General features: G+C 39.6%; 1 protein-coding gene across 1 annotated transcript in view; it reads right to left on the bottom strand.

Moving 5' to 3' along the window:
* The window catches only part of LOC136434957 (EF-hand and coiled-coil domain-containing protein 1-like), a 41,184-nt gene that overhangs the window by 4,501 nt on the left and 24,080 nt on the right, over positions 1-12,603 (bottom strand). Inside the window, exon 3 of the mRNA XM_066428091.1 lies at positions 4,115-4,254. Coding sequence (XP_066284188.1) covers positions 4,115-4,254 — 140 coding nt within the window. The remainder of the gene's footprint in view (positions 1-4,114; positions 4,255-12,603) is intronic.

Raw genomic sequence — 12,603 nt, 5'->3', positions numbered from 1 at the left:
AGCTCACAGCTGACTGAGGATCAGCACAAATAAACTGCACAGTTTCCTCAGGTTAAACCAAGGACATTATGTCCTTGGTTAAACCAACAAGTTTTCCTGCCAACTACAACATCCCAGGAGTCGAAACCTGGTCAGGGTTTATGGTGAAGATGTTATCAGGAAAAGTTAACAAAACAGGTCATTTTTCTTATGCAATTTATACAGTAACTTCCACATGATCCATTGTTAATCTCTAAGCAGATTTTCAGTTCCAGCTGACTTTGACGTGTTTTTAGGCCTTTTTGTTGGGCTTTCTTTTTTATATGATTTTCTTAGACCCCGTTCACACTCATTTTTTTCAATCGATCCGATCGCGATTGATTTTTTCAGTGTGAACGCTCCCAATCGCGATTGGAACGATCCAAAACGATCCAATCGCGATTGGATTGTAACTACCTTCGGAGGTAGTTTGAGAGGATTAATCGCGATCGGATCCAATCCAATCCTATCAAATTTTGAGTGTGAACACAACTACGATTCACTCCATTGCGATCGGCGGGGATTTCGGCTGGTCCGAGGGTGGGAGGTCATACATTCGGGTACGTGGGGTCATAGTTCGCATCGCGCGGGAAAACAAACCCAAGCCACATACGTCAGATCGCTCCCTTACAACAACAACAATTTTTCATCGTCAACAATGCCCAAGAAGAAGGATAAAACTCCGTCAGCAACTTCAGCTGGTGGCAGGTGGCGCGATGAGGAGACCAGGGTCCTCATCGCAATCTGGGGGAGAGAGGAGGTGCAGACCAAACTGGGGAAATGTCATCGAAAGAGGGACATTTACCAGATGATCGCCGATGGCATGGCGGAGCACGGGTTTGAACGGGCATAAATAATCAATCGTGCTTCAATCGCGATTGGATCACGGCGTACTTTAATCCACTTGGCGAAAAGCAGTGTGAACGCAAAAGTTTCTTTGCGTTCAATCGCGATCGGATCGAACAATCGCAATTATACTTCAATCGCGATTGAAAAAAATGAGTGTGAACGGGGTCTTAATGTCCGCTGACCAAAGCAGAAAGCCTGACAAAAACATTTTAAAAGCAGCTAGAGAGTAATTCTTTGCAGCTTTTTTGACATCAGTGGTATGCTGAACTTGCATTTTTTTCTATTATCAACTTACCGTGCTATTTGTAACCTTTTTGTAACCAACTTGGAATCTTACTAGTACAGTAAGGGAGCTCTAACTTCAACGCATCTATGATTGAATTACATTTGAGCTTGAATGATACGAGTAGACTGAAAATAAACATTTACACACTCCAGAATTGGCAAACATTATTCTTTTTATTTTCTTTGCACAGGAAAATTGAAGCAAACATCATCGTGGAAAACTGGTGTTTTTCAATCTTCATCCCTTTGTAGTTACGAGGGATTGATGAATGGATGCTAGGTAACTAGGGAATCGAGTACAATTCAAAAGCACTCACGTTTTTATACACTTTTATCAAATATCTTTAATTGCCTTGGTCCAGGCAAATCAAACCTTTATAGCTTGTGGTTTTGGGAAAGGCAACAGATGTTCATGTTTTATGCATTTCTTCCCTACCAACCCGCACAACAAAGACTCCCCACTCTAAGACGGATTGCATGCGTTCAGCACTACTGACCCGCCGGCCCAGAAAAATGACCTGAAATTGACCAAATTTCCCATAAATTTTCCCGCCATTGTTTGAGGCACGTCTGCGACATTACTGGCTGAGCAGTTGCCATGGATACACGGACTCTAAATTGGTCATCAGGGGTCGGAGAGAAAGGCCAAGTAAAATTGATTTTCCAGATTTTGGGTGAAAAATTGGAGGCTGGAATCCCCCATTATACCTGCCTTGTCTCTTGCTGTTTCAAACTACTTACACTACAGTGTTTTGACCTATTTGATTGTTGCATCAAAAATAGAGAGAAGTTTGACAGTTGTCAATCTTAGTTACATTCACAGCACAGCAGAAGTTGTTGATGGTGATTGTAGATTTTGTCTTGGAATACATTGTAATGTAACTGAAATCTAATGCACAAAGAGTGCAGAATATAGGATGATATTTATCTTATTCTTACACAATATTTAGCAGAAAGATACAATGTATGAGGGGGAAAATGATGTCTTTCGGTCTAGAAAGCAGACAAACTAATCCTATGTTTCATTTTTATGTGGCTCCAGTAAAAGTCTGAAAAACACTAATTTTTGCAGAAATTGAGGGACATCAAAGCAAGTGATGAACAAAGAAGGGTACTCGAGACCTTTCATCAGGGTGTAGTGTGTTATTTGTGCCTTTTGTACAATACTTCTATTAGAACACAACAAAAAGGCTCAAAGGAAACAAAATGCTCATTTCCTATGTCTCCTTTCAGCTTGCAGTGTATTCAACAGAATGAACATAGTCTGAATGACTGGTAACTCAAGATCAGTGACCCTCTACGCAAAAATGCACCAACTATTCCATAGATATTATGTCTGGCAAATTAGGCCATTAGGATAAATGAAAGTTGTGAAGCTTTTTTGTAGGCCGGGGTATGTTTTTTTGTGACAGAACTGTTAAATATTCAATTGTTCAGTAACTAATAATAATGGTATCTATATCTACTTGAAAAGTGATGTGGGAATACAAGTAATGTGTCTAAAATATAACTGTCAAGGGTATGTTATATTACACATGATCTCTTCAAATTACAATCACATGGAAGCTAATTATTTCCTGGAAAAAACATCAGGATGTGCAAGAGCTAAGATCAAATTTGTATCCATAGCAATTGTTGTGTACCTTTTTTATTGTACCTTTCATGGGAAAGACAATGATGGCTTACAAACAAGTCTATAGGGAAAAAAAGACTCCCAAAAGGTTCTGATGAAGAATTTGGAATCCCCTGCCCAGTGGATGGTGACAGTTGACACAAAAGTGTGGTCCTGGTCATTATTCAGCTGTCACCACGGCTGATACCTGCGGTTCCAGGCTATTGTGTCAGTGTCGGAAGGTTCACTAACCCCTGAACAAGCACAAAGTAAGGGATTACGGAGAGCCACCCTATCTGATTATGTTTCACCTCCCCTCTGCAGTCACTTACTTCTGGAAAATTAGATGCTTCACAAGTGGGGCAAAGTAACCTGCAGCAATATCTCAAACACCTTTTGTGATTTAAGATAGATATGAAGTTCTGTATAAATCTCGAAAGTATAAAAAGAATCAAACGTCTGACATCAATAATTTTATGAGCTTTTTAGATTCCAGGCAACAAGGAAATCTCCATAATACATGTAACGTTAGACCCTCAACAAAAAGAGCTGAAATTTTACTGACTGTAGCTGGCATTGGCTTGTGATACCAACTCCTTGGTCCAAGGTTGCTGTGAATTATATCCTTAAGAAGACCAAATTTGATCCATCTTAGCAGTGACAGATTTAGGTCAGACAAGTAAACTTTGTTTTCTTGTAAAGACGGTAGCGTCCCTGTTTTTAAAAATGTGAGAATTTAGACAATGGGTCGTGCAGCACTATTGTGCTGAGCTCAGTGGTCAGCCCAAAGGGCAGAGTGTATCGGGAGTTGGACTATTGTCAGGATACTCAAAGCCTGAATTTACTGTGATCGCCGGCTATTGTCTGATGAGGAGAGGGCAGCCAACCTGGACTGGTCATCAGTCATCCAGGACGCTAGAGTGACCATCAGGTTGGTCACTGATTGACAGCCAGGCTATGATATTATAGTCTTCAAGTTGATAAAACCTCCTTGGATAAGTTATAGATTCTTTTATCTATACATACAGTGCTAAGGGGTGCATAGATTGTTGATTCTCAAATGGTTTCAGGACTGTCATTAAGATATCCTGGGTCATGCTTTTTTTTCAACTTTATGGTATTACTCTCTCTCTGCTGAGAGATTTAGTTCATAGATGAGCCTCCAGCAATAAATGATGGAAATTTGTCCTACTTACTCAGCTAGAGCAGGAGATTACTTATGGCCCATGTACTGTAGTTGAAAATATTGAAAATTATAAGCTCATGTGTCTTTAATTGTACATTTGATGTCCCTTAACTTAGCATGGGTGGAAAGAGATCTGTAAGGCTTTCAAGATGTCTTCTACTTACTGCATCCACTTGACACTGATTGGTCAGGAGTTGAGACATCTGAGTGCCCTGCGGGTGATCTGCGCTCTGATTGGTCTGAATGGTACCCCACTTCCAAGGTCAGCTGTTCCTTCATGGCAGCCAGCTCCCCACGACCGGCCCTGAGCAGAACACAGAAATTGATCATAAATCCAGGGCTTTAAGAATTTGTCTACCTAGTTATACTACAGTGTGCTGCTGCAAACTTAAAGGTGCCCTAAGCAATATTAGGGCACTGAAAAGGGCACTGAAAGTCACATATTCAAAATCAATCTTTTTCTGATTTCTATCCATAGTAAGTTTAGATAACACTATACCATCGCATATCGACCATCATGGAGCAAAAATGTCGTTGTGTGGTGGGATCTCATTGAAAATCTGAGCACTTGGAGGCCAGCCATCATTTCAAATCTTCCGAACATTCACGATTCTGACCGATAAGTCCCGAACGCTTCCGAAGAAATAATCACGTGGTCATGGCTCAATATGCTTGGGCATTGTGACGTCACACGGCCGGAAATAACCGAAAATTGTCGACAGAAAACGGTTACGGCTGGATTCTGGGCTGATTTTTTGGGGGACCCAATAAATAGAATACTCTTTTTGTGGCTTGCTTCTGTGCTATTTTTAAACGCCCAAAGTATAAAATAATGATGCAGATGTGCTAATATAAGGAAGTAAATGTCAATTTCAACTTCACCAAACAGAATTGTTTTCCCCAGAATATTTCAAGTTTTACCCCCTGAAATCGCTTAGGGCACCTTTAAAGGGCGGGAGACATTTGGAGATAACTTAGTCTTATTATATGCAACAAAGTTTTCCATACCAATGTTATTGAATGTAGGTAGGAGAGTAGAATGATATCTGTTGGCATAATTGAAAAAACAAAGTTGGCAAAAGGCATTTAAACTTAAAAGAATAACATGAATTGTAAGGCTTCCAGTTTGAACAAACATAGAGCAATGAAGTGGAGAACACATACATTGCGCAGTGCACTTTACTGAACCAGTTCTAAACCAAGGCAATTCAAGATCAAGAATAGATGATTTCCAGACTCATCAATCAGCCTGTGTGCAGAAGCTTCCAAAACAACAGGTGCCAGGCCTCAAAGATTTATTGCTGACTTTCTCCTAGGAGGTATGTGAACTTGGCAGAGAGGAGTAAACATCTATGGGAATCTTCAACTGTCTATTTCCTCTGTCTGGCCTACAGTAAAATGGAAACAGGCTTTGGCAGAGTGCCATGTGTGATGTCACTCTGTTTCTGCTACTGGCCAAGGTACTGAAAGTCAAAGACGTAGCTTCAGATTTCATCCACATAAGCCTCAAATCTTCTGACTTCCATGCGAGATATAAACTTTATCTACGACACACATATAAATCTGTGTCTAAACTATCTAAACTGTTACAACAACTGTTTATGTCTGAGACTTCTTCCAAATAAAATTGGTGACAACTTTGTCTGTTACACATCTATTTCATAATGTCATGTTTTGACCAACTCTGTCTAGGCGCTGTGATGTTTGTTTTTTCATTGGAAATAATACATACTTCAAAACAAGCAAGTAGAGGACAGTAGTTTTTTATTCTCTCGGTATTCTAAAGTAAATGTGGTGGGATTCAGAAAAATACAATATCATATAAAAGCAGTTCTTAAAACGCTGCTAGAAAAATACATTTAAGGTGACAAGTATCTGTCAGACTACTGTAAGTTTATATCCGTCAGTGGGTCAGACATATATTTGGGTTACAGCCCTATGTTCCGAAATCCCTATATTCCGAAATCCCTATATTCCGAAATCCCTATATTCCGAAATCCCTATGTTCCGAAATCCCTATGCCATATAAGTTCAAAAACCCCTATCGAAATGTTCCAACACACGGCCATATTTCTTAGGAAGAGTCAATGACGCATTTAAAACTCCGTTTGATCGTTTGAAAAAGATTGGATTTTTCTATATCAGCTTTCGAAAATTTCGAGATTTTTGCATTAGTTATAAAAAAATTCAATTTATTTGAACTAGCTATCAAAAACTCTTTTCAAAGAAAATTTCAAGATTTTTTATAAAAATCTCGAAAATCTTTCATATTTTTATATTTCATAGTCCAAACTGTCTGAATGCTGCTTGGTATTCGGAGAATTTAGATATCAAAGATTAAGATATCTAATGACCTCGCGCCAGTTAGATATGCAATTGAATATATATATACTTTTTAAAAATATAAGGAAATGAAAAAAAATTCACTCATACATGAACAAGACATTTGCGATGCGGTTCGGCCTCTGGTTCAAATTTAACAGAGTTCAGGATCTCCCAAATGGCACAAGAGAAGAGTATCAGAGGAAGGTATAGGATCTAAATCTAAATGCCACCATGAACCTCGTTAAGCCACAACTCTCTACCGAATTATGGCCCAGAGTTGGAACATTTAGTTACATATACTAAACATTGATATTCACCTTGAATTTCGATTTTATTCTGTTAGATTTCGGAGCATAGGGATTTCGGAACATAGGGATTTCGGAACATAGAGATTTCGGAACATAGGGATTTCGGAACATAGGGATTTCGGAACATAGGGATTTCGGAACATAGGGATTTCGGAACATAGGGATTTCGGAACATAGGGCGGTCACCATATATTTGCTGTGACCATTGGGAAAGAATGTGCTCTTGGCAGTGCTGCCATTGTTGTTGGAGACCAACTCTGTGGCTGCAAATCTTCCCACATCAGATCAGTAACAGTCTTCAAGTTGTGTAAATCTTTCAAATATAGACAGACAGCCACAGCCTTAGTGAAGATGTTGCAAAATACATATGCATCAACCTGAACTAAAAATGTTCAAAGAAAACTCTCTGGTATTGAAAAAGTTGATATGAAAAGCCTTGCCAAATAAAAGGCAAGAATTTACTAGAAACAGTTACGATAACAACTTGTAAGAAGAACCACAATGAGTTAACGAGTCAAGCTGTAGGTGAAGTTGATAAGACCTTTGTTAGAGCAAAGAATGTGCCCCTTACACACATGTTGAGGACAGATGTTGGAATTGAAAAGTCTTTCTAAGACTTCAAAGCATAGTTCTGTCAACTAGTAACCTTCTATGTTCAAAACATCCCCTTGTAAATCTCAGCTACCCCCAGTCTGACATTTTGGTGCAACTGTTGTTAATTTTGTACCTGAAAAAAGCATCACGCTTTACCTCAGTTGAGGATGACTGCTTTACCTTCACACCTCTCATGTTGGATGTTTCAGCTCACTGCTACTGAAGGCAATGAATAACTAGTGGTAAAACTTTTCCAGTTTGTACACAGATGCCCTTCAAGGCTTTGACAACAGAGTGTTGTCTTCTAGCATTATCTTCTTAGATCAGAATGTTTTTCAGTAGTTTTAGAATGTTTCTGTCCATGAAAAGTCCTGCTCGGTTATAACGTTAACCCATCAAATGTCAGGAAGGCTGTCACTGCCTAGATGACTCCTCTACTTGATCCAAAGGGATGTATGATATACTGATTGCAGTGATTCGTGCTTTTCTCCCTCCTATTCTCAGAATGAGACTGGTATCAGAGAAATTGAGACTCAGGTTTCAGGAGTTAGGGAAAACATGCCATCCTAACCAGTGTAGGAGAGGACCTGGGATCCTTCTGGCATGGTTAGGGGCTGAGTCATGACAGATTGGTGCTCACTGACGTCAACTGATAACAGGAACTTACAGCTCTGGCCATTGAACCCCAGCTTGTTTTGAATGTCTTAGAAGTAAGCTGTTACTTCTTTCCTAAAAGGCTTTACTATGCAAGAGGCAAATGCTTTCCTCTACTCACTAATCAAAATTACATGCAAAAAAACAACATGTCGGTTTGCTCCATCTATGAGAGGGGTTCTGAGAAATGTGATTATCAGAATAGAGACCCACAGTGTACAAGAAAAGGCAGCATTAAGATATGGCAGCCAGATAAAAGGCCAAGAATTTCATTAGCGAGATGCTGACTATTTAGAGGGGACTGCCAAGAGTTCTAGTTGGACTGGCAGGGCCTAGGCACTCAGCCCAGAGGGAGGAAGTTGTCAATCTTATAGATCACACTGGCTTATGTAGGGATTGGTGCTAAAGCTAATAGGATTCTATTCATGTGTTTATGTGTTTTTTGTTTGTTTTAAAGAGTAGAGCACTCTATAACACCATAATTTGGCAACTATAATGATGATTACAATGCTTAAGTAGTGCAAAAGTCAAAATCTTCAGAAATTTGCTCTACATAAACCAGGAAGGAGCCTTATTAAGAAGTAGCAATGTACATCTGAATTAAGATGAAACTTTGTACCTCAGAACGCCTATGAAAGTACTGTTTGAACATTCATAGACGTGGCTGTTGAGCACTGGAGTGAGGTTGAATGTTTTATTCATAGCGGAAAAATAATTCTTTTATGCTGAAAGCTCGATTTCCAGATTACATTACTTAAGAGCATTATCATTCCTCACAATCTTGGTACAGACAACACTAACTTTTACCTCAATATTGTGCCTGCTGTGCAGTCAACATAAGGAAAAGTTTTACCAATTCTCACTGGCTTATCTAAACTATTAAGTTGGGTTATCAACAGCCATTCTCTTTGTAGGTGAGCCCTTATCAGCAGTTCTGTGATGACAACAGGAACAAACATTCCTATGGTCCATCCACAAGCCACTCCAGACCTGCAGATAGCTTAGTAATCAGCTATAGGACAGATGATCCTACCCTTTCAATACTTTCAGGGTCATGTGTCTCTGCTAATTAATTACCATAATTGAAAACAGGTGATGTTATCTGGTAAGGACTTCTTAGGTTTCAGGTAAACTTTGGGAGGTAGAACTTCTACCTCCCAAAGTTTGCCTTACAAAACACCATATGCCTCATCTTTCTCTAACTGTACTTATCAATTATTCTTCTGTGTAGAGCATTGTGTGATCCTTGACCCACCTCCTCCCTCTGAGGAGACCATCTTTTACTGATTCGTCATCTTACGCAAACATGCTTTACCGCAAAAATCCTAGGAAATAACCAGTACCCTCCCTTGCCAAATCATACTTTCTAGAAATATCCATCAAATGTTATTTTGTAAGTTACTTTCATATGATGAACTAACATCATATTTCATGAGTTGAAATATAAATGACAAAACCTGTTCATAGTGACTCAAATGATTCTGTGTGAAAGCAATAGCACACCACATAGGAGTTTTGAATGGAAATGTGGTAAAAACAGTACAGTGGGTTGCTGCATGGCTATCCTCTATGCTAAGTGTTCAGTCCTATCTAAGATACAGTTATCAGGTCAAAGGGTGAAAGCTTCTCCATCAAAAAGAGTGTTTCTTGAATTGGCAACAGGTGTCAATGTTTTGTATCTTCTACACTTCTTCAAAGCAGACAGTCAATTAGTCTTCACTCTGTCCCATGTGGTTCTTCTTAAGATCATGATCTTAATATGTCAAAGTCTGGTACCTGCTCCATATACTGTCTCACCTGCTATCTATCTGGGTTAGCATCAGACCAGTCCATAAAATCAGTAGTGTCCTGTCAGCAACATTGCTCCTCTTTATTTGTTTTCTTTATGACTTTACCAATTTTGTTGATAGTGTGCTTATAGTATGCAAAAAAATAAAGTTTGGATGATTTTCTGTATGGATGATCATTTATCATCCCCCAGCTTTGACAAATAGACTTTGTTAGGGATGAGAAGTGGATATGAGGAGATGGTCCCATCTTGAAGATTCTCCTGAAGATTCTTTGAAGTTTGCAACATGCTGTAGCTCATTAAGTGTATGTCTTGGCTTCATGTGTGTTCCGTGGTATCACAGGAGATTCCTTCAAGATCACTTATTGCTGGCAACTGTGCTCTTCATAGGAGGTCCTTATCTTTAGTTACCAAGACTATTCCAAGACATGCCCTGCTACAAATAAGGTCCCAATTTGTAGGGCTACGATCAAGTCATTAATGGACTATTTGGCTTAGATTACCTGAGTATGGGATGAGGAAGCAAGATCAAACCAAAGGGTAGATGGTTCAGCACAAGTTTTGCCATGGGACTTTTGAAGTAAATTTGTTGTGAGACATTCAATACACACATATAACAAAAACCTGACTATGTCAACAGTGTAGACTGTCTATCATCAAGTAGTAATTTTTGTAGGTTGATTGGCTACAGAAATCACAAATCATACACAAACCCTTCTGGGTTTTACATTCTAAAAACAGCTTCTTTAGTTGCTAATTCCGTGTCAGTTCCATGTCTCCAATGTGTCTGACCTATGCCACAAGACTAAGCATCCAAGGTAAGATGGATTTAGTACTTGATACCTGGATCTTAGGAAAATGTGAGTGTTGTGTGAAATACTGTTACAGGTCCACTTCATGTGAAGTACATAATGCACATTTCCATCGCCTGGTTTGTAGAACGAAACAGGTACTTTACACTGAGGGTATTTCCGTGCATTGCCTAAGTCACGATTATCCAGCGGGAGAGCATGGCTTGTATAACTCAACAGCCAGCCCTGGCTGTGACCACAAGCCTGCTCAGCCCTGCCCAGAGATAGCACAGGTCACATCAAAGGCCAGCCAAGTCCTGAGCATGTCAGTTATGCTGGGGTTGACTGGACAACATGTCTGGGAATCGGAAGCGATCCATTTCTTTTGCTAGCCTGTTGGAGCAGGGTTTTGGAATGGTAAGCTTTGTAGGATGAAGCTGACTCCTTTTTGTGTTTGCAGACTGCCACACAAACTATCTCAGAAATAAGCAACAGCATAGCTATGCGGATATCCTACTGACTGCTCCTAAGCCCGGGAGTGCTCTCAGTGCATACTTCACCATGACCTGATTGGAGGCACTGGTACTGTGTAGCGTAGCAAGTTGCAAGTAAAGTTACATTTTACGCTATTGAGAACTGCGAGATTCAGACAGTTGAGAAGTAGAAAAAATGCTGTCTTACTTTTCTTACAACTTTTCCATATCAAAATAATGTTACATGTGAGATAACAAAGACATTTGAAACAGGATTTTGTTCTTTTGTCCTGAGGTTCCTATTATGAGTGAAATCATTACCATACAGATCAGTTAGATCTACACACTTGAAATAGGAGTATGAATTACCCAGCCCCATGTGTTCAATATCACCCGGTGTTTACTGCCCATCAACCTGACACAGGTTGTTTAATAACAAGTTGTATACACCAGCTGCGTAACAGGCACCATGTAACTAGCAGGTCCACAGTTTAACTCCCACTGACATTAATATCATATACCCTTCCCATGAGGCAGCGTAGTTAATGCAGTTGCCAAGCTGTTCACTTCTGTGACTTTGTTCCACAGCTTGATTTACATCCTACTTTATGAGATGTATATTGAAGCAAAGGTCTTTGGGGATTTTAGATGAAAAAATTACTACTATGGCCATTGACACAATGAAATGCTACCAGTGTAACGTTACCAGTATAACTGTACATTATACATTTATGTATCCGTTGAGTCTTTAAGGTTAATTGTAAATTTATGCTATACATGGCTGCACGGGCAGTCCCTACACATACTATTTGGCTGATTATAAGTATACCAAACATGGAGATAATTTTTTTTGCTGTCTCATCTCAGATACCTCTCAAACAGAATAGATTCACAATGGCATCAGTTTAACTTTTAACAGATGGGTGTGCCATAGGCTAAGTAATAAGCATTCACCCTCCAGCCCTCTGCTGACCTTTGCCTTTAGGGTCAGTTCCTCCATTTCAAGTGGCTGCACACAGCTTTTGTGGCATGCTGTGAAGATAGCAGTCCACCAAATGTCTGTCTAGAATATCACATAAATGATTTGACCAATTGTTCTCCAAAAACAGTGAGTTAAGTTTTGAAACCTCCTCTTAAAGATGAAAATACTAAATTGAGCAATGTGACAGTGCAATTGTATATTGAGAGAGCAAATGAGATTCATAACGAGAGAGGTATCAGATTCAAGTCCCAGTGTGTGGAAGGTCCTCTCATTACTCTAATTATGGTGAGATCAGGATGTTGGCTCCGCCTTTGACCTCTCTCTGCACCAGAGTCAAGTGCTGACACCCCGGGTCATGTACACTGATTAGGGCACTGGTGTGGGCGACACAGAACAGGTCGGCCTTGTGCTGATTCAGCTTTTTTTTTCACAGCTTTTGGAGAGTAGCATCGGCCTTGCATAAGCTTAAAATCAGACTTTTTCCTACGCAAAAGTAATCCAAGGACATGTTTCTGTACCATATACACTTGACCATTGATATTTGTGATACAGTTATGAATGAGGAAAAATCAAAGGGGAAATTATAAGGCAAAGAATGGAGTCGCTTGTGGCCCAAAATAGTGTTCTTGATACTTTGGGTGTGCATACCTAGGCATTCCAACGCTGTGTTTTCTTTTGAAGAAATGTGTACATCACAAGCTGAGATAAGTTTGCAAAATCATAGATAAAAGCTCAAA

The sequence above is a fragment of the Branchiostoma lanceolatum genome, chromosome 5, assembly GCF_035083965.1.
Source record: "Branchiostoma lanceolatum isolate klBraLanc5 chromosome 5, klBraLanc5.hap2, whole genome shotgun sequence".
NCBI lineage: Eukaryota > Metazoa > Chordata > Leptocardii > Amphioxiformes > Branchiostomatidae > Branchiostoma > Branchiostoma lanceolatum.
The sequence above is the reverse complement of the archived record's forward strand: the minus strand, read 5'-3'. Positions and strand labels throughout refer to the sequence as shown.